Consider the following 26,042-nt stretch of genomic DNA (forward strand, 5'->3'; position numbering starts at 1 on the left):
CCGGGTGATTCACAATCGACTTTCTACCTGACGCCTACCAAAAAAATGTGAGCTCAATCGACTGAGGCAAGGAGATATCACGCGCCATGGTGACAGCAGCCCTCCTATTCTGATGGCGAAGCATCAAAAGAATAGAGCGCCAGTTGCACTGCAACGACCGTGTATGCAGATTCCGTGACATGCAACGAATTCCGCCGGACCCGAGAGCGCCAGTCCAGCGCATGCATGCGCCACGGAGGGAGGGCCGTATCGGAAGATGTTATTGCATTCACTGAGGTCTTTTCGTCAAAGAAGTTTGTACTAGGATCCGCGGCGCTTATAAATGTCCACAAGAAGACGTGTGCATGCATTTGAGCATTCCAGATGAGCGGGTGTTCGCATGTAGTCATGTGTCTCCTGGCCGTACGAGCACGAGACACGAGGGTCACCGGCTATCGTTTTCGGTCTTGCGCCCGCCTGTTTACCTTTGGGAATCTGCTCTCTGTATTGAGGATCGTCATCCCGATTCGTTGCAACTTGGGATGTCTGTCTTCTCGATGGGAGCTTCCCGGTTCCTCGTATCGTTTCTTACGGTACTAAGCATCACCGGAGTCGCGATCCTGAGTACTGCTCAATACGGCAGAGCTGTTGTTTTTGCCAAGCGAGCCGGCCGTAGCCGGTGCACGCCTGCAAGCGTGTCTCGTATCCCGACCGTTTTCTGCGGATGGACATCTGCTGCTGTCGGAAACCAGCCAGCCCGGCGTCACGTGTGGCGCTGGACAAAAGCGACTGGGAATCTGGCGTCGGCGAGCGACGAAGTGTCGTCACTCTATCGTGATATCCTTCAGAAGCCTGACCCTCGTGGCTACCAGTATAGGCAGGCGCCTCATCTTCACCTGGATGCCTGCTTCGTGCCCGTGTTACCAGCTGTTCCATGGAGGCAGCGAGATTTTCCGCCGTCTGCTAGGTCTCTTCGTGGGCCAGTCGTGCCTGCTGGGCATTGGCCCCAAACATTTAAAAAAGCATTATCCACAACTTTCTTCAGCAATGCGACTGGTCAACAAGATGTCAGTACGATAGCTACAGCCGGCACGGGACCGCAAGGGGTCCCGGGTCTCCACGGTAAAGCGAGATCTGAAGAGCAGTTTCCAGGTGGCGATAGTCCGAGAAATGGTCCGGCTTGCCGGGGGTCACCTTTCGGCGACAGGTTGGTTTTCCCGAGGCTCGGCGTGTTTCCAGACTTTGTGGACTCTTTGTCAAACTTCAATGTTAGGGAAGCGACAGAGATACAGCAACTATCAATCCCAGCTATATTAGAGGGCCGCGACACCGTGATCGGAGCCGAGACCGGGAGTGGAAAAACGCTAGGTTATGTTGTAGGGTTGGTGCAGAACATTCTCCTTCAAAAAATGATCCATGAAAAGAAGGAGGACGCAGCGGTGCTGCAGAAAACAGATCTCCCCATTCCGCGGCATCATCCGTATGCTGTGGTCATAGTTCCGACCAGAGAGCTTGCCCTCCAAGTAGTGGCCTGGGCTCGTCGTCTTTGCCGAAAGACCACAATAACTGCGCAGTTGATGCTCGGGACGTATGCACGGTGGCCTTTTGGCACGCTGGCAATTCCAACATCACCCGATCTTGTGGTATGCACTCCACCTGTTCTGGCGCCGTTTGCAAAGGGGGGGCATACCAAAGACCTGACTCCGTTCCGAGAGATCCAGATGGTTGCCGTGGACGAGGCTGACATGCTCCTTGAGGGTGGTTACCGGCAAACGATGGAGGGCATCTTCACGGCTTTTCGCAGGGCAGACCGGCAGTGCACTGCAAAAGGACTACGGCGGACACAGTACATCTTTACAGCTGCGACCATACCCGATAGAGGACCAAAGTCTGTTCGAAAGATAATCAGTCGTCTGTGTCCAAAGGCAACCTTCTTCTGCACTGACAACCTTCACCAACACAGGCAACTGCTGGAGCAGGAGTTCGTCGAGGTCTCGTCACTGGCACCAGATGAAGAGCGGATACATCTTCTTCTGCGCAGGTTGAAGGATCTTGGAGGGCATGAAAAGATTATGGTTTTCTGCAATACGGCACAAACGGCGCGGAGAGTATTCGAGGCCTTGGAGAAGGAGCTACCAGCTGCGAGGCCCAAGCTCTTTTCCTCAGAAATGGACCAAAAAGACCGGTCGTTTAACCTGGGCGTCTTTGCGAGGGGGAAAAGCAAGATCCTTGTCTGCACTGACGCAGCATCACGAGGACTCGATATAGCTGGTGTAACTCTTGTGATACAGTACGATTTTGCGTTGAGCGCTATCACCCATCTGCACCGCGTCGGACGCGTTGCGCGTGGCGGACAGCCTGGCAAGGCCCTGAACTTTTTTCTTGACAGCCAGAAAGTGCTAGTGGGTGTCATTCGAAAGGCAGCGGAAGATCCCGTCTCTACATCTGTGGCAGATGCTTTCAGTCGGAAGCGTTCTTTCAGGAAAAAGATGAGGGATAACCAAAGCTTAGACGGTCAGCGTGAAGGAACCAGTGAGACAGTTGGATCCCCAAGCACCCTTCATCAAGGCCAAGGTGTGTGTGGCAATCGCAAAGCAGAAGAACAGTCCACTTCTGACCAGTTCTTTGCGGAGACTAGCCCCGACGCAGCTTGCTGACAGTATCTCACCGTCTCCAACGCATCTCGCCGAACAACTTTTCCCTAAGAGAAGCGGTCTAAGGTGCGTCTTTGTTCGAGCCGCCCTCTATGTGAGTGCGATCCAGTCTGACCTCCCGAATGAGACTGGAGCGCCTCGTAAGTAGTTCTTGTTCTGTGTTGCGGAGTTCTTGAAAGTCCCAAGTTTCGCAACTGGTAGAAGATGCCAGCTGTCCCACACATCTTGTTAAAAGTGTTTGGCGCCGAATACCCTTTTTTGCTCACGCTCTCTATGGACTCGAGCTTCTTTTGTTCTGCCTTGCACTTCTCCACTTCTTGCGTAATTTTCTAGCATGGATAACCGTTTTTGGTAATCGCGAAGCGCGATGGCATAATCAACCTCACTCGCAAAGTTACTTCTGCTTCAGAACAATCCGCAGTTTTTGCAGAAATCTCTGCTGTGAGGGAATCCGTTTCTTGTTGGAGTCGGTGCATATTTTCTTCAATTTCAGTCGCTTGTTTCTTCGCTCTCTGTGCTTCCTGAAATTTCGAACTCGATCGCATTGCCCAAGGCCCCGACGCAGCGTACTGTTCCTGCTGACCGCCAGAAGATCAGCCCCCCGTAGGGTACTAAGAAGCGTAGTGCACTCCGCCTTGAATCTCTTCCTGAGAAAGCATGACCATCGAGGGACTCTGGGAGAGACTGTGTATACCACACCTGGCGTCCTTTGTGGAACGAATAGTAGCGGCTGTACTTCTTTCAACTTCATGAACCATGGCTTTCAGCGCGTTTAATTCCGCTTGCTGGAGTAGACACCGTAACGAAGCAGAGCGTTGTCCGGATGATAGTGCCACCAGCCCCTTTTCGCGGGTTTGTGTTCCCCGGAGCAGTTGCTGCTTTTCCGAGACTGTTTCCGCCAATGACTTTTCAAGCAGCCTGCGCTTCTCTTCTAGCTGTTCGACTTCATCGAAGTAATCAGCCGTCTGTTTGCGTGAAATATCTATAGCTGACAAAAATTCTGCGGCCATTGCGTTTTAGTGTTTCAACCAAGGGCGCAACACAGATTTGCTGTCGGCGTGGACACCTGCACATGGCACGGTTTTCCTCAGTTGCTGGCTAGACGCGAAAAAGACGTCACGAACTCATCGAGCATCATTTGAATTCTGCGGACTAAGAAGGGAATGACTGAAATCACGGAGTATATATTCTCCAGCATTTACAACGGATTACCGCCTTGCTGCCTGCCGTTAGCGTTCGTTGCCACAGGACCGCCGTTGACGATCTCCAGCAGGCGTATATACACGATTCTCGGGACGTATTTATACCACTAGGAGTCTTTTCGGTCAGAGTGAACGATGGCTCCTACTGTGAGCGAGATACTGCAGACCTTGGGCACTGCTGTTGCTATTATTGAGAGGTAAAGGAACCATACGGGCTTATTGAGAGTCGTGGAATCGAAGCTGAATATCACTACACCATTTCGTATCAGCAGCCAAACCCAGTCCACAAAACTGCATTCGAACACGAATTGCAGAATTCTTGGAGACTCAGCGAGTCCTGTCACACCCCTTAGTCACAGCCCGTGTTCCCTTTTCAGTTGGAGTCGTAACCACTGCTTTCAAAATTATGCCTCCACTTGTGTACTGAAGAAGCGCACCACGGTTCCCCAACTTGTCGTAGACTCAAATCGGGCTCATCGGCGACAAGGACTTCACTTCGAGGCTCCCACAGGGTAGTGTGTATGCAATCTGCTGTGAACTGTACGTGTGAAGGGAAGCGCCCGTCCTGCAGGCGCCTTTTGCTCGAATATCTGTTGCACTTTGCCCCGCTGTTCTCTTCGATCGCTTCGGATCGCAACCACAGAGCAGTTGTGCTGACCGGTTATGTGGGCAACGGAATCAAACAATGCCCAAACCCCGCGAATTTTCCACCAAACTGCCATGTATCAGACTGAATATATTCCAGTAACACCGGAGAAAAAATGCCGGATCCGGCGTGTGGTCGCACATGTCGAAGTTCTGAAGGCCGCGACATTCCCATGCTATGCAGCAGCTTCACGCGCACAGCACAACAGAAGGACTACCATTCTCTTGTTTCACCCTAATAATCAACTGGCGACAATGCAAAGCCTGTTATGCGATGTTATCCTGTGGTGACAAGTCGCCGATACCCCATTGCTTCAAGCGACAGATGACACCCCCCAGGAAACGGTGTCGCTCCGGCTCAGCTACGTTCACTGAGAACTGCAATGACAAATTTAAAGCGCGTTCGCGGTAAAATCACGCTTCAGGCACAACGCACAGGCTTTGCCGCCCTCCTCACACTTGCAGATGGCACTGGCAGTGCGTCGGGAAGCTGCTGATGTCTGCACTGTTGTGACAGTTCCAATGCGCTCGTAAGCTGACGTATGCCTTGTATTATGGGATACGCTCAGGGTGGACAGGCACTCAGTTGAATGCTGTGGTGAGTTCTGCTGTCGGATCATCTGAGAAACCTCATGGGCGTGCGCGTGTTGGTTAGCTGTGCTGAGAGCTGTCTTGCAACGACGTGGTGTCCTGCTCAGTAAGATCCGACTGAACAAAGGAGTGCTACCTGAAGGAAAACAGCGGGGAAGTTTTGTTCCCATCCAGTTCTGTCATAGGAGCATATTGCAGCGCTCGTAGTAGCGGTTTAAAAAGACAGGAAAGGTGTCGCGGCGCGTCCACCTCCGCGCGCGCATTTCGTAGAGGCATGCGTCCCGATGCGGACAGCCCCTCCGTTCGATGCCAATGAATTCGTCCACTCCTGGGAAGATACTTCTATATTTGCTTTGTTTCAGGTCCGCAATGCCAACCACCTTGACATTCAATGCTCCTCTGTTCTTAATTGTACATGCCGGATCGGCGTTCATGCTCACGCCGGCAATGTCGATTTGCTAGCCACCTGCATGCTATCGAGCTGCCTGTTGCTCACCACCTCATTGCTCAACTAGTCATCGCTCGTGCTGTGAACAAAGCGAAAACCGACGCGTCCGGCGTCTCGGTGCGTTCTACGCGAATTCGATTCAACTGTTCAGATACTCTACCCTTTTTTACATTGCATCTGAACGCGGGGGATCCTTTGCCTTCACGCGCATTTACCCCAAGCTGCAGCTATGTATCGGGCTTCAGCGACACCATGCCAGTACAACCTCCTGTCCATTACGCCATTCACTCACAGAGGACCGTTCCGAAATGGAGGTGGAATCCATACGCAGAGGCTCCCCCGGCTCCTATGTTGAAGAGTGACGTCGTTGCCGAGGAAGATCTCAGTATACCTGCCCTTGTTCAGCTGTACCAAGCTGAAGTTACTGCCCTTACTGAGGCGCACGAGGAGATCATGCGAGATAAACGGCACCTAGAAAAACTACTGGAGCCGTATATCTCTTCCCGTTCCCCCGAACACGCGACAGAACCAGGAGAGGATATTCTGCTATATAAGGAAGGTTTCGACATACGTCTGCAACAATTCAACGAGAACTGTAAGAAGGCATCGAAGCTGGAGTGGATTCTCCAGCGGAAGTTGGCACAGGTGGCAGAAAAGGAGGAGAAGTCCGTAGTAGCGCACCCTTGCCAAGTACAAGCAACCTGCCGAGCCCTGAAGAAAATCAAAGACCAAGAACGACTAATAAAACTCCTCCAGCGTGAGCTCGACGAATGCTTGCACTACAATGACTTGTACGCGGAGCAGCTTCGGAAAATGAGAAGCGAGTGCAGCTCCTTGCCAGTGGGGGCGAAGCCGCAGCCTCCCTTCTACTCTGTTCGGACGCTTCACCAGGATTACGACACCTCTTCCAAGTACTCGTCGGACTGGATGAGATTGATTCGTGTGAATCCGTCTGAGAACGTTCTTCCTCGGCTTGTCCACGAGGCATCTCCAAAAGGGCCGTTCAGGCCGGGGTACCGGCCGCCGAGAGATACACAGCCGCGAAAATTGGTAGAGCCTCCGCCGGGAATTCTTCCGGAGGCAGGGCAGAGAGTTACAGAGGACCAAAGCACGGCGACATCTCAATTGTTCAAAGCACTTGCCGGTATCACAGCCGCAGCCAACGACATCAGGAAGAGTGCGGTAAGCGAAGCAGCAAGGGAACCAAGACGACGTCGTTCTCGAGAGTCGAGCGGCATACCTTCACAAGCTTCCCCAAGGGATGGGCGACAACGGTCTAGGACAGAAAACTTAACGCGGCGCGAACCGTCCCCGCGCGTGTCGCCACGATGGCCACCAGCAGAGGCCGCCGTTTCACAGACAGAAGCCGCAGAAGCGGACTTGTTCCTACAACGATCCATCCGTTCTGAGGGCCTACTGCGCAAGATGACCTCCAGGACACTGGCGAGTCCAAGAACAGCTGTACGAATGGGAACCAGGACGCTCCGTTCCCCAAGCGCCGAAGTCAGCGAACGGCCTGTGATCTCCCTCAGCCGAGCAATGTCTAGTGCGTTCCTGGGGGGGTGACCTAGCGAGCTTTCTATGGAGTTTGTCGGCACGCCTCTCGCGTCAACTACTACTATTATCTCCGTATTGATTTCGTCGGAGCCTGGAGAGCTCCAGTGTGCTGTTGTCTTCTCAATTTATGTCTCTACACGGTTGTCTATTGAGTGGATCAAAGCCGCTGACCGGCCGTAGTCGTACTTCGAGGGATCTCAGGACTGTTACTACGATCCTGGTCTCAGGCAGTACCTCTTCGCTGCACGCTTTGTTTTGAAAGTTCAGAGGATATCATCTGCAGATCAGATGATAACCTGGGGAAAGAGACGTCGACTGTTGTGTCTCTCGGGAACTAACGTAGATTCGGAAACTTAAGTAGATTCGCGCGGATGAGCGCGTGTGGTTCGATCCCGTGAGGTTCGATTTCAGAAACCATCAAGTGCTCGCGGTGGCTCCATGGCCCACAAAAGCGCTCCCAGCTTCACAGGGTCTTCTGCTTTGGTATTATCGTCTCTTCAGTACAGAACTTCACGCTCATGTCGCTTAAGATACATAGATTTGAACTGCATATCCGTTTCGGTCTTCCTCTCTTCTTCCTCGTCGCCCCCCTTTCTTCCCTTTCCCCCAGCGTATTCTTACAAGGGCAGAGGCAGGCCGTGAGTTTGTCGCTATGAGTCACGAACGCACATTGCTACCCGACAAATGAGTGTGTGAACAAAAGTCTACACAGCGTGACGGACACTCAACTGGACCAGTCTTGGGAGACTGGCGAGGAGAGGCTACTCGTAGTACTCACAATGTAGTCGGCCGATCAGGGAGAACCTAACGCGACAATCTCCGGTATGCTGAAATGCCGGAAGGGTTAATAGTGTGCGGGTCATGTTTCAATGTCGCTTGCCAGGTTGGAAGCTGCGCCGTAGTGGAAACCACAGTGACGCCCCGTTCCCCGCCGGAGGCTCAGATGACTGCCTTCAGTGCAATTCCTGCCGCCTCGACACAACGACGCGTGATCCGCCGGCCATTTCAGGCAGCACGTGTTGCGTTGAAGCTATGGCAACTTTATCGCCATCGACTCTCCTCTCCTAAAAGCATGCGCGCCGTCTTCTGATTCAAGAAGATTGCCAGAAGCGCCATCCGCATGTAGAGGCCGTTCTCCGCCTGGGTGAAGTAGGCACAGTGGGGTGTGCCATCCACATCGACTGCGACCTCTTCACGACGCGGAAGAGGATGCATGACCTGAGGCACCCGCAAATCAAACTCAGAGAGGTAGTAGCTTGCGCATACAGACACCGTCACTGAGGACACAACCCGGCGCAGTGAACTCCCATAAAGAGAGGATGTGTGCGGCAGGCAGGCGACGGGCCGCTGTTGGAGACCACAGCTATCCCGGAGCTTTGCCGGATAGCGACTGAGCAGCCTTCTGAAAGATATGGACGCGTAGGAGAGCGTCCGACATGGGTCTGAAGAAGCACTGGGTGCTGAGTCATTCCACTGTCGTTGTCCGTTGCCCGCGTCGCTCGGCAACTCTCTGAAACAGAAGCCGCGAAGAAACATCCGAGAAGGCTCTGCACATTCCCTCCCCAGCTGTGCCTTGCCAAACGAAGAATGTACTGCCTCGCACCCCTTGCACCTTTGAGCAAGAACAGCGCCTGCGAAAACGTTGCCAGCCTACTTCGTGGCACGGGGCTGAAGCGTGCTGGAAAACAACCGACCTTCGTTTCTTGGCTTACCCGTAAATGTGGGCGGGCGTGTTTCTCGAGCAGAGCCCGATTCAGCTGGTAATCGCTTGGTGGGAACTGCCCGGGTTTACCGGCATTGACTTCAGGAAGCCGCTCGGACTGCAAGCGGGTCATGTAAAGGACATCCGCCGCCTGAATGGCGCCGATGAAGTCTGAAGAGCAGATGAGTCGATCCTCTCCTGACAGGCCCTGCGATGCACCCACTCACACAGGAGCGACAAAATACATCTCGGCCATCTTCTGCCGTAGTTGAGCTCCCCCGCGAACCTGTTCGACTGAACGTGGACCGATTCTTCAGCGCGTCAGCGAGTGTAGCGAGTCCAGGGAATCGTCTCTTTATCTTCACGCGTGACGAAGCTGGCATCTCACGTCCGAGCACCCCAAGGCACGTGCCGAGGGCAACAACAAAAGTGCCTTGCTGGCGAAGCCTCTAAGCAGATTCGCCGTTAGGACACATGAGTCTGCGCCGCAGCAAAGATACCCCCTGCATGCTACTCATCTGACCACCTGCCACTCACGACTTTGCGTTGTGTCTGATCCACAGTGTTCCGCAAGAGCGAATGCCTGCTTCATATTACCTGTGCTTCAAAGTTTTTCCTCACACGCGCTTCCACTGCCGGGGGGAGGGCGGAGGCTTCTGTGCTTATAGCCATCAGATGACAGTCGAAGCGCGACAGAAGCATCGCCAGGGAATGCACGGTCCTGAGGGACATCGACAAACACCTTAGAATGCTGCCCACACAATAGCGAGTCGAAGAGAATCGCGCTACCAAGATGTGCGCCCGCATCGCTGAAGACCTCCGTGCCTCCCGGCCTTTCCCCGGCCCGCTGCCCCCCGCGGCGCACTTTTCAAGAATCCGCCTTGCTTACGTCAGCGACTGCATTCTGGCCGCCTGCCTCTTACCGGCCGTGCTTCAGGTCTCCCACGAATGCGACACCGAGTGAACTGTCTGTCGGTCGCGCGTCACGAACGCCTGGCGCAGTCTCTGATCCCCCAGAACTGCCGCTGCCTGACTCAATGATCTTCAGCTGTGCGCGCCACCAACGAGGTCGAATCTGCGCCAGAGTCAGCATGTCGAGCAGGGCCTGCGTCGGGTGCTCCCCCGCGCCATCGCCTGCGCTCAGCAAAGCGCGTGGAGGCCGCCCCTGTCGCACGCCGTCCAGTGCTTCCCCTGCTCGCTCCATGGACCCCTGCAGAACACAAGGGAGACCGGAGAGCTCCTGCAATTGTGGCAGTCCCTTTTTCTGCGTCGTACCATCCGCATACACCAGCCCTCGCCTTACATGACTTGGACATGAGAAATGTTGGGCGGCATGGTTGTCAAGCCCCGCATTCTGGAAGTTACTACAGACGCATATGAATCCGTGATCACACACGAAGTTACTCCCGCTTCGCCTCACCAGCAATTGCTCCACAGTGAATGCCGCACATCGTCGCATCGAATGCTGTACGCACAAGATTGCCGTGAGGCGTTCACTTGCCGTCGTCGGCGAACCTCCTGGTTACCCGCCGCGTCCCCAGAAAACCTCTGCATACCTTCTCAGGGTGTCGGAGTACGATCGCGTCACTGTAGGCGGCGAACATTCTCACGCTGTCCTCCAGCGATTCCCCCTTTTTCGTCGACGAAGTTGTCTGCATGAGAATGGGTGACGCACAACAGCACAACGCATTCATTATCTGCCGCCTATCTCAAAACAGCGGTGCTGCGCATACTCGGCCTGCGGTGCTCCGTGCCGCACGGGCATCTGCCCTTGTATTAATCTGTCTGATTCGGACCGCCGCATACCTTATATTGCACGAATGGCTGACAATCCCCGTTTGAGCTGAACCGATGAGCGACGCAGTTTTCGGAAGCTTTTTGGCTGGTTAGCGAGCAACCATCCCGAAATAAAACCACATGTCATCGAATGCCCGAAGCGAAACGAGAACAAGTGGCCATGTGCGTATGCGTTGTGAACTTCTGTTTGGCGTGCATTACCTGCATATCGCCGCAGCTGATAAGCCTGCCCCCCAGCCGGAGTGTAGCTGCCTCAAATGAGCATCGCGTCCGAGTGCTAGGCTCGAAGAAAACCGTCGCAACAACCTTTCCCTGTGTGATAGAACGACAGGCAGATTGAGAACCGGGATAAAAGATCCACACTAACATGGTCTCGTGACAATTCAGGAGATCTCGTCACCCCCTGAAGGCGGACGCGCTACCGCCTGAACTTGGTGAGGACCCCTCAGACTTGCGTGCCCGCGGGACGCTCTGAAGGAAACACATGCACGACTTCTTTCCCCACTACAGTGGCTCACCTTGAGAAGCTCCCACCATGCAAGATCGTTTTTCTGGGGGGCATCGCATTGGTGACCAGAGCAACTGGCGCCCTCAGCTTCACGGCTCAGCAGCAGTCTGCGAAGTTCGGATGCCACTGTGACGAATAGGACAACATCCGACGAGGAGAGAGAGGAAACTGAGCTGAGACGCGACCGATAGAACTTCTCTTCGGCCTGCCGGATCAGAGAGAGGCGGAAAGCCACGGGCAGCTGCGAGCAGACAACAACAGAGCGCAAAGGGGAGCTGTGGCTGGCGGGCGGTGTGACCGAGGGCACGACCCGAAAACAGAGACATTTACACAGTAGCCGGAAGGCGGCGGACAGCTGGCCACGCCAAGCTCAAACACGACTGCCTATCCACTGACGGCACCAGGTGTGTCTCTCTTGGAATATCACGCGTCGTTTCCTCCTACGCCGAGTTTCTTGCCCCTCACGCAGCAGTCTTGTGTGCTGAACACGAGGCAGTAAGCAAACGAAATCACGCGAACCAGCGAAGGTTTCCGGGAGCCCGCGATGCAGACTGAGAACATTCAAATGAGAAGGATACTGAGGACTTTTGTCACATGCACACGGCACGGCTCTTTCGAGTGGGGCACTGGAAACAGCAAGTTGACAAGTGCAGTTTTGTCTGTCGCTGCCAGCAGCCTTACCTGACCCGGTCCACAAACTGCGGGAGAATCGCCATCATCTATGCTGCCGGAGACGGGCTGCTGGTCGTTTATTTGCGCCATGTCGGGACGTCTCTAGATTTCCCGGAACTGCACAGGAGAAGGCCGACCCCTGATGAATGGAAAGATGCCCTGCCTCCAGCGAGGCCACGACGTGTCTGCGCCCCCTTGGCCTGCCACGGTTCCCACGTCAAAACACTCTTTGCAAATCCAGCGGCGTGGCTATCCGGTAATTCTCGAGTTTTGGCCGCACAGAACAAGAGAGTGGGCACGTGCTCACGTGTGCTGGGCTGCGACGTCCCTGCAAGAGCCAGCACAGCGATCCACGACTCTGCAGCGAGGAAGCAATGAGAAGTAGCAAAACGGCACCACGCTGACCTGATCACAAGAATGAGCTCGATACTTTCTGCGGATGGACCATCTGACGGCCGTTCTAATCATGAATGAGCCCGAGAGCGTTAGCTAAGCCACCTTTGCGCACGTCTGCGCAAAGCCGAGCATGTCTCCCCGCAGACTGCATGGCTTGGCGAGCCCTGGAGCTACTCAATACGGACATACTACTATTGAGACACTAAGGTCGTAATATCATGCGGATTTGGGTTTGTCGCTGTGGCTGCTCCCATCACAAACTTGCTCTGTCCCTGTGTGAGACAAGGGGCACAATCGAAGCCCGGACGGGGCCCGCGCAGCTGCCCAGCGTTCGTAGGTAATGTGGCTGGACATGTCTCTTGTTTCCAGTCACTTGAAAGCCTTGAAGAGTTTTACTCCGTCTGAATAACGATATTGGTTGCACAGTTGGTCCGACCTTTTCTGTCGCGATATCTGTTATATGTCTGCCAGCCCGATGTGATGTGCCCAAAGGCAGAGAGGCCGCGCGTGCCAAACTGCGCACGCCCATGGCACGCAAATCGCGGGCGTCGTCGCCTTCGGATAGTCCTACTCGGAAGGAAAGGTTGCTGGGGGTGTCCTGTGAGACAGCGATGTTATATTGCTACCATGTGGACCGAAGATGAGAAGCGCTGCTTCGTTAATGGCCGTTTCTTGTGGCACTGATGGCACGGGGTCCTGCAACCGAAGCGCTCGCACACGCATCGGGTAACAAAAATCCCTTTAGTCCCACTTCTGCAACAACGCTGGAGACAAATGGAGTCCTACCGTTTGACCTTGCGCACCGGGGAGCCGCGGATGAATGCCTAGCAGAGCCACCTGCCGATTTTTTTCTGCCACATTCGCTAGCAGGTGCTCCGCGGTTCTGTAGCCTCCTGTGTCCGGTACGTCTGCAGTGGCGACAGTATTTCCGATCAATTATTGAGATGCCAGTGAATACTGAGACGGATGCCCTATTTCCGTCTCATAAATCGATCAGCCTTGCGTTCAGTAATTTTCAAGCCCTCGCAAGCTCTCCATTGAGAGGTTTGTGAAGACTGGCACAGCTAATATCTTCGCCACTCGAAAACGGAGAACGCCGGCTGCGTTTACGCGGTATAGGCAGATCTGCCCGCAGGAAGCTTGCGTGACTTTTGCCTTGTTGCACAGAACGCAGATTTGAACCCTGAGGTGGTGGGGAGGCACTGCGGAGATACAAAGCGCATTCCACCATCGCCCGGCTAACTACATGCCAGAACACGCAGTAATATACCGTCAGGCGAGAGTTGGAGACCCTCCTCGCCTCCGTGGCATGAGCCGTAGAGCGCCTAGCAGGATCGCGTTGAAATGACCAGCCTGAGGCTGGACGGCGGCGTGCACAGAGGCCTCGCAGGCCGAGTTCACACACAGCGACTTCATGTTCAAGGGTCATACCCATATCACAACTCTATCACAAATAACGAACCCTGACGCGGCCAGCAAAGCTTATCCGCGGTCGTTTCTGCCCCGTGTCTTGCACAGGAGGATGCGCGGATACTGCAGGCCCGGGGTTCGACCGCCAAAACGCAATATCTGTATCCGAGTCGTAGTACATGTATCTATGTCTCTTTGCAGAACGAAAAGGTCCGACCAGGCGACGCGGGTGGTGCAGGCCCAGGAGACTACGAGGCCTTGAGCAACTGGGACCGGATGTCAGGCTATTCTGACGAGGTCGAAATGAACCCGCGTGAAGTAGGTCTGTGAGAAGTTACAGTTGCTGCCATCCAGTGCGTGCGAGCGTGCAGGCTTGTGTGCGCACGGTTCTGTTGCAATCCTGCCAGTCACGAGGCCGCATAATTTTTGCATATTTGGCTTCAAGGACAGCCGCGCTAACAGCACGCGTCGTTCGGGTCGGCTAGGCAGCCCAAGCGGATACCGCGTAAAGGGGCGTGACCTCCCAGTTCGGTCGCCGAAAGCCAGATATCGCTGCCGTCATTATGCTTCCCCTAGGGTGGAGTACTCAACTCCAGGCTGACGACGCACACGGCCCGTAGACCGCAACAATGCTGAGAGTATCTCTGCCTCCAGCGCGGCTACAAGCAGTACGCGTTTACCAGCACCTGCCAGAGGAGATAGGGTGCGTCGACCACTCGGCGGTTTTTCCCAGCTACTCGTTTGTTTCAAGACATAAGAGCCACAGTTTGAACAGGCCCGGCAGGAGCGCTTGAATCGCCCCAGAAGTGCGTGCAAAACCGGTCGCGGGGGTATTTACCCCCGACCCCGGGCGGCGCGGGGTAACGGCAGGGGTAGCCTAAGTTCCCCGCGCTGTTCCGTTTCAAGAAAGTAGTAAAATCCATCTTGGCCTAGTAAATGTGACGGATGGAACATTTCAATGCGGAAGCGCACTTGTTTGCAGTCGAGACCGGCGCCGACGTCGCAGTCCGAGTGAACCCGAAGGGGAGGCGAGCCCCGCCTCTTCGGACGGCCGCGCATGCGGCGGGGCTGACAACGGCACGCCCTGATGGGCCTGCAACGGCGAGGCTATCTGCAGGTGGGTATTGAACGAGTGACAAGCGACGCCACGAAACACGTAGTTCACTCCCCTACCGTTATTCACGTTGTTCTCTGTATGCGGACTCGGATAACGGCGTGAAGTATTAGAGGAAAACCCGTCCACAGTTTTGCCTCGCCATGCGGGTCCACGCGCGTCGTCAGGCAGTAGCGGGAGGTCAGCCTGGCCGCGCTCGCCTCCTTGTTTTCCTGTGCTTGCTGTTCGTTGCTTGCTGTGTCACAAAGTTAACATGCGGATCTGAGGTTCTTGACCATCCTGTGGCTGTGAATGTGGAGGATGAATTCACGATGGAGTTCGAGGACGCCATGATTGACGACGACGAGGATGTTGATGAGGATGAACTCGATGTGGATTCATGGGCTGATGAGATTAATACTCCGGACGCCGTGGCAGTTAGATTGACGCAGCGGATACAGCAGGTGTACGCGTTGGTCTTTCGCCTCGTAGCCTCAGCGAAGGCGGAGGACGCAGCATTCATGCAAGAGCTGGAACACTACTTTCATGCGGAAGTCGACAGCGCAAGCTTCGACGCTCTGGGCGGCATGGAGCTTGCGCGGATGGACGCAAAGAAGTCTCGTCAACTAGCCAGGGCCGTCGTGACGAAGTTGCGTGCTCTTCTGCGCCAGCTGGAGGAGGTTTCACGCAGTGTTGGACCAGCAGCAGCAAACACCGTTAGGGAGATGGTGCGAGAGGGCCAGGCGCTGTGCGAATCTCTGTCGGAAAACTTGACGGAGGACGAAGCCAGGAGCGCAGCGGCAGAAATGGTACAGGACGAGCTGCGGAAGTCTTTTGTTCGAACGGCAGCGGGAATGGGTGGAGAGGACGGTGACGGTGGCGAGCGCCAGCCGGTAACTTTCGAGGACGCTGAAGGAGACACCCCAGAAGAAGGAAGGGAAGACGGCGAGGCGAACGCAGTGGACAAACAGGACGGAGACTTCCAGGAAGTTGCACCAGAACGCAGCTGAAGGCCCTCGAGGAGAGCGATGTCAACGCGTAGATGACCGTAACGAGGCCTATGGCGCGGGAGAGAGCTCCGACATGACGTCGAGCAAAGATTTATTTGAAGCGTGACGACGCTGATACTCGACGGAGGTGGACGCAGGGACGTCACGATGGGAAACAGAGCTCAAGGCCAGCAATGGGTGCGTCAGAATCAATGCACCTGGACAGAGACTGTAGAGGAGGATATCTCCATGGCATAGTAATATGGGCGCCGACTGAGGAGGGGGAGCGGATCTCGCGTGCTACCTTGCAGAGCGGCAAAGAGGACAGATCGACTGCTGGTAGCTCTCGTGAGAGTCAAGCAGCACCCACGGAAAGGCGATCGTGCATGAGGCAATCGTCACAGACGACGGTAAATGGATAAAGGGGGACAACACGGTAACCTGTCTTAGAATTACAGGAACCGAGACGGCCGGATCCTGACCTTTGAATCTAAACTCTTATAATCGTCTGTCGCGCAGTTGAGACTCGGGGTTCGCGTGGAGAGAGATTCACGGTGAGATGGGACTCCGCCGAAACCCGAGACTGGGAAGACGGAACCCGGTTTTCTCGCTGCGCGACGCCATGTCAATATTCTATCTGCTGTTGAACACTTCTGAGGACGTGCGGGCAGGTGTTCGTTCGAAATTCACGGCAGCCCGCTTGTCGGATATATGTCGAAACTATTTTCCAACCCTGCTGGCGTAACCAGCCCTCATCGTGACCGTTGTATATTATTAAGCCTGACCAGCGGCTGCGTCCGGCACCAGATCCTGCAAAATCGGCTCGCCTTTCGTCCTTACGACCCGCGGCGTCTACTAGTGCCGAGAGTATTTTTTCGCCCATGGCTTTCAGCGATTCGCATCCCTGGAACACCTCAGCGCGCTTCATCGGTAGTCTGTACGGGATACTTAGGACTATCTCTTACGTTAATGATGACGCATCCACACCGCCCGCATTACTCATAACTACTCCTTAGTAATCGTATACGCTTGTTGCTGTTCCACGAGCGCATCTGAGTAGCATCGTTCTATCGGGGTTGAGATGAGTGAGAACGGGAGAAGCCACGCGTGTGGACCCCTCCCTGACCACCTAACAGTAATGGAGCCACGAAATAAATGCACACGCAGAGCGCAAGGGAGCTTGCGTGACATACTGCTCAGTCAGTCTGCATGACCGTTCCCAGTACGTTCGATACGCATGACACTTTGTTGGAGCTCCGCAGTGTGCGAGGTTGAGTTTGCCGCCTGCGCCCAGACACTTCGGCGACTCGTGACGGCTACGGCACCTGTGAAGCAACACAAGCTCGCGCTGCGCCCTGCGGTAACCCCAACGACACTCTAGAAAGGAAGAGCCGTACGCCAATACCGGCTTTCCAGTTGTGCCCGCTCGAGAACAGCAATCCAGCTGGCCAACAGCTCTCTTAAACAGTGAGTTGCAAGTAGCGTCTTCGTTTTCAGATCAGACTGGTCGCCCCGGCCTCAGACTAACAATAATGCACGCCACCCGGGCGCGAGTTTTCTTGAGCACTGACTCCCAGAAGATATAGCAACCGTGACATTTGCAGAGCGGCTCTACAGAGATGCCAGTGTAAGCGTTGCTGCGTGACGTCCCTCTTCGAGGGGGAGGGCGGTATCGCAGAAACCGCGCTGGGCTGTGTGCCTCGTTACGGTGGGCTAACGATTTTCCTGTTTACAAGTCATCACACTGGCCTCCGCAGGATTAGGTCACTCACACGGTCTCACCTCTTGTCGGCATGCTACCACGTCTACGCCCCTCTCTATTGACGCCGTGATACACACCCACTGCCCCTGTATCGAGCCGCCGGAGGCCCCGAACTCAGCACGCCACATAAAATACAGCTCGCTGCACATCAATCAATCAAAACAGCTACGCATGATCTACACATATCCACGATTTTTTGCCAATCCAGGTGTATGCGCATCTGTTTTTCTTCTAGTCGACCCTGCTGAGTCCGGAAGCCGTGCGCCCATGCTTCACACACCCATGTTCGTCCTGCCAGCCACCGTGGCTTCAAGCAGCCGCCACGCACCGTTCCACAAAAACAAGCAGCCTTAAGACTTGACAGTGTTCCCGTTCCCGGATAAGAGATGTCCCATACGAGCGACGTCGCGGTTCATATTTGTGGCGATTCATCACTGAGATTCCGGTTCGCATACGCATTCCCTCGTTGGCGAAGTCCACGCAGATGAACGGCCGTGACCCCCACCCCCCCCAGGCCATACGCCCACGAAAACAAAGAGAAAATCACGCGTCCGCTCGAAAGAGAATGACCTCACTGTGGGCTTCCAAATCCGAGACAGGCGAAGCACTACCATCTCCCTCTTTCAGGTCTCCATTAAACAACGCCATCCCATTTCCCGCTTCGTATGCCAGGGACCGATCGCGCCACTTCGGGGACGCCGCACTCAACAGAAGCCCCTTCTCTTTCTTTCCGTCTGCGGCGGTCGCCGCCTCCTCCTCCTCCTCAGTTGGGCCGCAGAGACTGAGGCTCGGCCGCCTCCTGGCGTCGTGCGGTGGATCTGATGTCGCTCCGTCCTCCTTGTGCGCATCTTCCACGCCTCGCGGGCTGCCTTCTTGGAGTTCCTCTCGTTTCTCACGTTCACTGGGGCTGTTCCCCGGCGAAGAGCGCGGAAGAAGACCATTCGAGAGTCCTGCTGTCGACCCTCGGTACGGGCTTTCTCCACGCGAGGACCTCGAGCGCGACTTTTGCTCGGCACGAGAAGTGGCGGTATAGTCGCGGATTGACGCATTCCCGTCTCCAATAGAGGAGCCGGGCGATGCATGCGCGGAAGAAGCCACCGCAGCACTTCGTTTCTCTTCTGCTTCTCGCTGCGCCCTCAGAAAGCGCCTGCAGAGGAAAACGGGCACAACAGTCAAATTATGAGCGATCCGCGACGTGCAGGAACCAGCGACCGCATGCCAACAACGCCGCTGGTCGGCTCTCATCGACTCAGCGCGACCTGTCGCCGAAAATCAAACGTGGATGTATCAAAACGTGAAAACAGAGTTATACGAACAGACGATGTGCGCTGTGGTCTACGCATGAGCGCCGCCACGAGATAGATGAAACACGAATCACAGCACACACCTGCGTCAACAACATGGTTCGCCATTCACAATAGCTACTTCAAGTCAAAAGAACCAAAGAATGAACGAGCAGAAAGCCCATGCGCATGAACTTGTATTTTCGTCCTCACTGGGGCTGAGACTCGCACGCTTCCAGGATCCTTAGCCGCGGACGGAAAGCGAACCGTCTCCCTCGCCCCAAGTTGTCGCCGTCGTCCCTCGGGACTTGGTGTAACTTCGCGCTAGCTGCCGCCTCATTCTGAGTGAGAAAATCTCTTACTCAAAATCTTCTGCCAGCGTCGCGAGGTCTGTGCGCAGCCGAATGTTCTCGAGGAGGGTTTCTTCCACGGCTTTCTGCATCTCCTCGAGCGACAGCGAAGACGCGGAGCTCCCAGCGCCTGCGACCGCCTCGGCGGCTGCTGCGGCCAGCTTTCTCCAGCCGAACGGAGAAGAGAACGAAGAAGACACTGGGCCTCTGCGGAAAAAAAAAGGCACAGAGCATAGAGCGAGCAGTGGAAAGAAAATATAGACAAAACAGGCAGTTGTAGGAGAGGAAAGGACGTGGACACAGGACCACAAACCCAGAGAAGAAAACAGTCCAGCACAACCGCGAAAACCAGGAAAAGAATGCGGATCGAAGCTTCTACACACTCACGCGGCGAATGTTAAAGAGGAGACCTGACCATCCCCACTGCCGCAAAAAATCCTGTTCTGGCCAGTCGCTCATTGCCCCTGCAGACCTGGCTGCCGGTAGATTCTCTGAGGAAAGCCCATACAACGGCATATACTTACCTGAAGGTATCTTCTTTGAGAGCATACTTTTTCACGAGATGGGCGATGATCTCCGTCTTCCTCGCAACGTCATTCTGAAAAAAGCAAGGACATACGGCGTCAAAAAAGGCACGAGACGATCCACTTCGTCGATGGTCGCTCAAAACCAGCTTCTGTCAATGGACATGCATGCAAACGCCGCAGTTGCGTTCTTACAAACGCGTATACGTTTATCTATACATATACATACGTATGAATGCACATGCAAACAAGCTCGTGCTTACGATCATTCTCCTCATCTTGCTTCCGCGCTGTTGGGCCTTGCGGGAGCAGTCCCCTTTCCTTACGAACCAGGCGTCACAGGTCCAGGCGTTGAGTCCGCACTTACGTGTCTATACAGAAAGACGTTCCAGCGAGACTGCATCCTACACACGTCGTCATACGTGTGTGAGCTTTGAAGGCATAACGTGTCTCCTAATTCGTTTTTTACGCATAAACACGAAATGCGGCGCCCACACAGGCACCGAGCCATTCTCGTGCCTTGTGACTCTCCCCTCGCTGACGCGTTACCTGGAGAAGACTCTGCGCAAGAGTGAGCTGCTCAAATTCGTCTTTAAGCCGATCGTACGCATCTTGGACTTCGCGCAGAGTTGTTTCAAGGGTCGCTGCGTGGGCGTCGGCGCCTGCGAACCGCGTCTGTTTCGCATGTGCGTCCTCCTCGCTTCGGCCTCTGGCTTCCTCCTCGCGAAAGGGAGCAGTCGCCCCGAGGGCGTCCGCAGCCCTGCGGCCCTCGGCTCGGGGGCCGCTCAGCTGTTGCTCGCCAGAATCCTTCTGGCTTTCCTCCCCGCTTCGCGTCGCGTCAGGAGAGAGCGCGAGAGGCTCCCCGCCCAGTGGGAAGCTAGGTTCAACATAAGACGAAAACGCGCCCTCCTCGACAGCAGACTGCTGGCGCTGGTGGAGCTCCAGGAGCTGTTGCTCCAGGGCTTCCGCCATGAGACGCTGGCACTCCACCTCGGCCTGGAGACAAAAAACAGTGACAAAGACAGCCGTACACGGGAGGTCCAGCAGACCCGACGACTGTGCGTTAAACAAAAAACAAAAAACTGTTCGCCACCGCGGCCTGCTTGAGGTTCCTGCACGCTAGGCAGATTTCAAAGCTGCCGTTCCCCCCCAACAGAGCAGCTGGCGACTGGCTGTCGTCTCATCGCGGCCCGCTCGCCCCTAGCTCGTGTCCAGCTTCTCGTTTTCTGCAGCTGTCTCCGCACCTTCTCCCGTTTCGTCTTCTCCTTGACGCAGAGTATTTTGAGATCTTGCATCTGTCGCTGCTGCCGGCGTTTCTCGCAGGCATGCTGCGCCCTCACGGACTCCAGCTCGAACTGCAGGCTCCGCAGGGCTTCTGCGAGCCCTGCCTGGCTGTCTGCTTCCTTTGCGTGAAGCCCTTTCGAGAAAGCGGCGCTTTCCTCTCCGGACTTCGCGCCTGGCGCGCCGTTGCGGAGACTTGCAAGGCACGGGTCGCCCTCGTTACTGCCGCTTAGTTCCCCCGCGCTCTGAGCCTCTTCGCCCGCAGCCTGCCCCCTCCCAGAGACAGCGAGAGCCGCGGCTTGAGCTTCGTCTCGCCTCTCTTCGCTGCCAGGTGCCTGCTCCGCCCCTTCGCCCACCTGAACCGCCACAGAAACGGTCGCCGCAGACCGGCGAGGCGTGCCGCCGTTTTCCTCCGGAGACGCTCCAGTGTTGTCTGTCGCCTCGGTCACGCCCTCATCTGCATTCTCCAGCGCTAAGCCTTCCTTCTCTCCCTCTTTTCCAGAGCTTGTCAGCGACCTCCGCTCTGAGGAAGCGACCTCCCCAGACGAAGAAGTGTAGTCAGCGGACGGCGGGGAAGAAGGCGACGACGAATGTGAAGAGTTAGAAGAAGAAGAAACCAAGCCCGAGCCTTGACCAAGCTCCTGAGGCTTCGCGTCTCGCGCAGCGAGGTCTCTCCGCAGAGAGGCCACTTCTTCCTCGAGAGCCTAGAGACGAAAAGGAACGAGGCACCGAAACAAAACATGCATGCTTTTGTCTGCATACTCACGTACGCGTGTACGCAGATGCTGTAGACGACACAGGTCCCCACTCTTCATGATGAAATGACAGTGTCAAGGCTTCTAACTGCTCACAAATATATATCTAGATACGCAGATATGCGCGGCTCAGTCCGTCCCAGAGGTGCATAAAACTGAAAAAAGATCCGTTTGCACCACTTCGCAGCCAGCACTCTACACAGACGACTGCGGCCAGGTCCCCGTCTACCGCCTCGCCCACAGAGGCGGAAAGACATGAGAAGCGCGTGTAAACCTTCGCCCCTCCTCGCGCCGAAGGAAAGCGCCGCATCCGCCGTAGAGTTGCTCTTGAACAACTGTTGGAAAACGATGTTTTTTTCGCGGCTTCTCTCCAATCTTTCGCGGGCTTGCGCGCCGTGGGGCCGCCTCGAGCAGCCGCGCCCGTGCGCCGCTTACCGTCGCTCGGTCTCTGGCGCTGTTGCAGGCCTTGGCAAGATCCTGGAGGTGGCACTTGAGCTCGAAGCTCTCCGCAGCCGCGGCCGTCAGTTCATCGAGTTCTTTTCTGTGCTTCTCCAGCAGCTCAGCTTCTCGCGCCTCGACCTGCTCGCGCGCCCTCGCCTCTTCGCGCTCCTGTCTCTGTTTGTCGCGCGCCTCCTCTTGCGCCTGCTTCTCGCGCGCCTGGAGACTCCGCTCCTCCGCCTCAGTCTTCAGCGACGTCAGCTGGAGCGTCAGCTGAAGCAGCTGCTTGCCCTGGCGCTCGTTCGTGTCTCGCAGCCGATCGAGCTCAAACTGCTGAGTCTGAATCTTGCCCAGCAACCGCGCGGTCGCCTCGTCGTCCTCCGCGCCCAACGAGCCGGTCCTCCGCCGCCTACGGGAGAGACTCTCTGTCTGCTTGCTTTCCTCCTCTCCTTTCTCGTTTTTTCCTGCGCCGTCCTTCTCAACGGGGCTTTGCCCCCCCTCGGGAGGGCTTTCCTCTCTTCGCCGCGAGTCCCGCCGCGTCTTCGCTGAGGCCTTCACCAGCGACTCCAGGCGACCCAGAAGCACCCGGTCGTCGTAGAGCGCGACCGCGGTCGCCGCGGCGACGGCGCCCACGTCTGGGCTCCAGGCCGCCCCCCCGGCGCCTGCGAGACGCGCAGTGCCCCCTGCGTCGCTCGCACCTCGAGAGCAGACTGGAGAGGAGTCTGGCGTGAAGAGACGCTGCGGCGCAGCACGAAACGCGGCCTTCGTTGCAGTGAGAGCCGCTGCCGCCGCGGCGTCAGCTGCCGCACTGCATAGTGCTTCAATCAGCTCCTTTTGCAGCTCCAACGCTTTTGTTGCCTCTTCTCCTCGGTCTTCCGCGTCCTCCGCACTGTCGCCAGCGTTGCCGTCAAGGTCCCTCACGCTCGCGCTCCTCGCCTCCTGAGCAGGCAGGGCATCCGCGCCATCCTTCCGCGAGGAAGGCGGATGAAAGCTCATCTGGGCAAGAACTTCGTGGTACGTTCGGACTTGTTGCCTGTCCAGACGCAGAAACGCAGGAGCGAAGCGATACAGTTTACGGTTTATCGACCTTCGTAACTCGTTTTTCTCCAGATGCACTTCGCGCACGAACTGAAACTTCACGCCGTGGCGCTGCTAGAGTGCGAAAGAGAAGATGCCTTAGAGTGGGGACAAGCGCGTTGCACATCACGCGCAGGACAAAGAGGCAGAGACGAAACGGAAAAAAATACTTCCAGACGGCAAAACGCCGTAAAGAAATACGACGGGCCTGCGAGTCACGACAGACAGGGACGGCCTTCTCACGAAGAGGAAAAAATAAAAACCACAGGACCCCGGCTCAGGCGTACGCGCTTACCTGAGCGCTTCGATTTCCTGCCGTAGCTCTTCTTCACTCCGTGGTTCCCTTTTCCTCTCGCAGTTTGGCGCCACCCGCGGGGACGCGTTGGTCTGATCCTCTTCCTCGCTTCCTTCTGCCTCATACAAGCGTGTCGCTGCTTTCCCTTCTTCTGCCATCTGCAGTTCCTTCGCTTTGTCTGCTGCGTCCTGATTCGCGCTGATCGGTTCCTCCTCGCTGCCGGCCTCGGCTCTCAAATCTCCTCTTGCACACCGCGGGCCTCCAGCCTCGCTTTCGTCTGGCTCAGACGGCGCGAAGTTCGCTTCTTCTCTGCGAGGGTCGCTGCGCATTTCTGCGTGATCTACAGCGCTCGACGGAGACGCAGGGATGATTGTCGGCTCGCCGACGGTGACCAGGGCCGCGCGTGTCGCGGCATGCGCCGCTGCCTCGGCGGCTGCTTTTCCGCTGGAGCTGATTTTCTTCCCGAACGTCCACAGGAGCGACCCTGCTGAGGACAGAAACTGGGAGTCCGCGGCCTTCTCGCCGCTCTGCTCGCCGAAAGAGAAGAACGAAGACCGCGGAAGCGCGGAGACAGGAAGGGAGGCGGCGAGCAGGCCCGCGGCCGCCGCGGCGCCGACAGACGGAGAGGAGGGCGCCGCGGGAGAAGAGCCACACGAGAGCGAAGGAGGATGATGAGACGAGTGGGGAGGAAAGGAGACCGAGCGCGCAACGACGTCCAACTCAGCAGACGCGGCGCGCCGCTCAGAGGCCACCGACGCTGCCGCGGAAGACGACAGACGCGAGTCGAAGCCCCCCCCCCGCGCTCGTCCTGCACGCCTAGAGAAGACTGCGACGACGGAGAAAAGGGGGGGAGCGATGACGAGGAGAGAAGACGAGACGTCGCGCGCCCTGAGTCTCCACTCGTCGACGCGAGGCGCGACTCCGACCGCGCAGACGTACAGGAGTCCGGAGATCCCGCGCGACCACCCCCTCCAGCCCCGGGGTCCTCGGCGTCCGACGGCAGACGGGGCGAAAAGGCCTCGCAGCTCTCCACCGGCCCCGCAACGAGCACCAGGGACGACGGTGAGGAAGTGGCCCCGGGACCGACGCGAGAAGTCGACACAGGGGGAGAAGACGGCGCGACGGAGGAAGAGGAAGAGGAGGAAGCGGCCGACGACGACACGTCGGACTCGGGAGGCGTCTGACTGCCCGTGGAGGCGCAGTCGTGGTCCGGGAAAGGGTGCCGCGGAGAGAAGCACGCCGCGTTCTTCCCAGCAACCTCGAGAACGCATCTATCCGGCTGTGCACAGCTCCCAGATGACGGCCGATCGAACTTTTCACAAGTGCCGCCTCGCTGAGGCACACCTGACGACGCGTCTTCACTCGCGCGTGCCCCCTCGTCCCTCTCCGCTGCGTCGGTTTGCAGCGGAGGCGACGCGCGTGGGCTGCGCGAGGCTGCAGAGGAGGAAGAAGAGGCGGCAGATGAAGAAAGATAAGCTGCTGAGGAAGAAGAAGCAGAGGAGGAAGAAGCCGGCGACAACGCAAACGCGGCTGCCGGGGACGACGCCGGAAGAGAAGCGGCCGCCGCAGTAGGGGTGCACGCCAAGGAGCAACACGACGTCGCGGCTGAGAGAGACGACGAGGCAGAGGAGGGATTCGACTCGCTGTCTCCACACGGCATAGAGAGAGAGAGCGACGCGCGGAAGACGTCTCGAGAGCGGGGCGAGGCAAAGTCGAAGAGATGGTCGCCGTCGTCGCTGCCTCGCGGGGAGAGAGCCTCAGGCTCGTCGTCCTCCATGGTGCGGGCTACGCGGCACAGAGACAAGATCGGAAAAGGCCGTAGAGGGGACACCGGCGAAGACACTTGCAGCAGCCAGCGCAGCGAAAGGAGGGCGCACAAACCCAAACAAAAGAAGTGATATGCGTGCGCGGAAGAGGAAGAGAAGTGCGCCCACGAGAGAAAACGGAAGAGACGAGCGCACACAGCAGAGAGAGCCAGTGGCAACCGAAAGCCGCATTAAACTGCCGCGTCTAAGTGAGCGGGGCTGCCCGTGACGATGCGAAAAAAAGAGCAGAAAAAGGAGGGTTTCAGCTGATTAGTGGAGACGCGGAAACCGAAACGGGAATACGGAACCACGGCGGGAGACAGTTGAGGAGAGACGACAGAGGCGACACTGCAGAAGGAAGATATAGGGCCACAGAGATGCGGACGATGGGCGCTAGTCGTTGCCACGCCAACCGGGGGAGAGGCACTATTGCCTCACCTCGCTCGTGGTGAGCGCCTCAAGAGACAGTGCGGGTTCGCTTCGGAACAGAGGGCGGAAAACAAGTAGCGCGACGCTGGCGGAGGCTGGGGAGGGAAAAAAACCAAAAGACAGGAGAGCCGAGCGCAGAACGGAGAGAGCGGCAGCGAAGAGATGGCAGACGACGCGGAAACGCGTGAGACAGTGTTCACAAGGTAAAAAAGGAGACAACGGCCGGTGAGACGACGCCTCAGAGGGGTCCTCAGTAGAGAGAGGACAGAAGAACAACGCAGAAACAAGAAAACGGCGGAAACAGCAGAGAGGGAAAACAGAGGAGAATGGATCGCGCGAGAGAGATGACCCGACGGCTGCCACGCCCCGCGAGCCAGACAAGAGAGGCACCAGGATGGTA

General features: G+C 56.5%; 5 protein-coding genes across 5 annotated transcripts; 3 read left to right on the forward strand and 2 right to left on the reverse strand.

Moving 5' to 3' along the window:
• Positions 1-536: 536 nt before the first annotated feature.
• Positions 537-2,636, forward strand: BESB_019200 (DEAD/DEAH box helicase domain-containing protein; the record flags this gene model as incomplete). The annotated part of the gene is made up of 1 exon (XM_029360629.1): positions 537-2,636. The coding sequence occupies one exon, from the start codon at positions 537-539 to the stop codon at positions 2,634-2,636; it is 2,100 nt and encodes a 699-aa protein (XP_029215988.1).
• A 3,135-nt stretch (positions 2,637-5,771) lies between these two features.
• BESB_019210 (uncharacterized protein) lies at positions 5,772-7,085 on the forward strand (the record flags this gene model as incomplete). The annotated part of the gene is made up of 1 exon (XM_029360630.1): positions 5,772-7,085. The coding sequence occupies one exon, from the start codon at positions 5,772-5,774 to the stop codon at positions 7,083-7,085; it is 1,314 nt and encodes a 437-aa protein (XP_029215989.1).
• A 1,032-nt stretch (positions 7,086-8,117) lies between these two features.
• BESB_019220 (aspartate carbamoyltransferase) lies at positions 8,118-11,802 on the reverse strand (the record flags this gene model as incomplete). The annotated part of the gene is made up of 8 exons (XM_029360631.1): positions 8,118-8,294; positions 8,789-8,986; positions 9,376-9,499; positions 9,702-9,988; positions 10,335-10,430; positions 10,777-10,887; positions 11,094-11,364; positions 11,765-11,802. The coding sequence occupies 8 exons, from the start codon at positions 11,800-11,802 to the stop codon at positions 8,118-8,120; spliced, it is 1,302 nt and encodes a 433-aa protein (XP_029215990.1).
• Positions 11,803-14,818: 3,016 nt separating this feature from the next.
• Positions 14,819-15,664, forward strand: BESB_019230 (uncharacterized protein; the record flags this gene model as incomplete). Its single annotated transcript, XM_029360632.1, has 1 exon — positions 14,819-15,664. The coding sequence occupies one exon, from the start codon at positions 14,819-14,821 to the stop codon at positions 15,662-15,664; it is 846 nt and encodes a 281-aa protein (XP_029215991.1).
• Positions 15,665-17,948: 2,284 nt separating this feature from the next.
• On the reverse strand, positions 17,949-25,185 carry BESB_019240 (uncharacterized protein; the record flags this gene model as incomplete). The annotated part of the gene is made up of 8 exons (XM_029360633.1): positions 17,949-18,552; positions 19,051-19,245; positions 19,563-19,636; positions 20,112-20,558; positions 20,807-21,547; positions 22,034-23,069; positions 23,409-24,234; positions 24,348-25,185. The coding sequence occupies 8 exons, from the start codon at positions 25,183-25,185 to the stop codon at positions 17,949-17,951; spliced, it is 4,761 nt and encodes a 1,586-aa protein (XP_029215992.1).
• Between the last annotated feature and the right edge of the window lie 857 nt (positions 25,186-26,042).

Source organism: Besnoitia besnoiti, chromosome XI (assembly GCF_002563875.1).
Source record: "Besnoitia besnoiti strain Bb-Ger1 chromosome XI, whole genome shotgun sequence".
NCBI classification, from domain to species: Eukaryota; Apicomplexa; class Conoidasida; order Eucoccidiorida; family Sarcocystidae; genus Besnoitia; species Besnoitia besnoiti.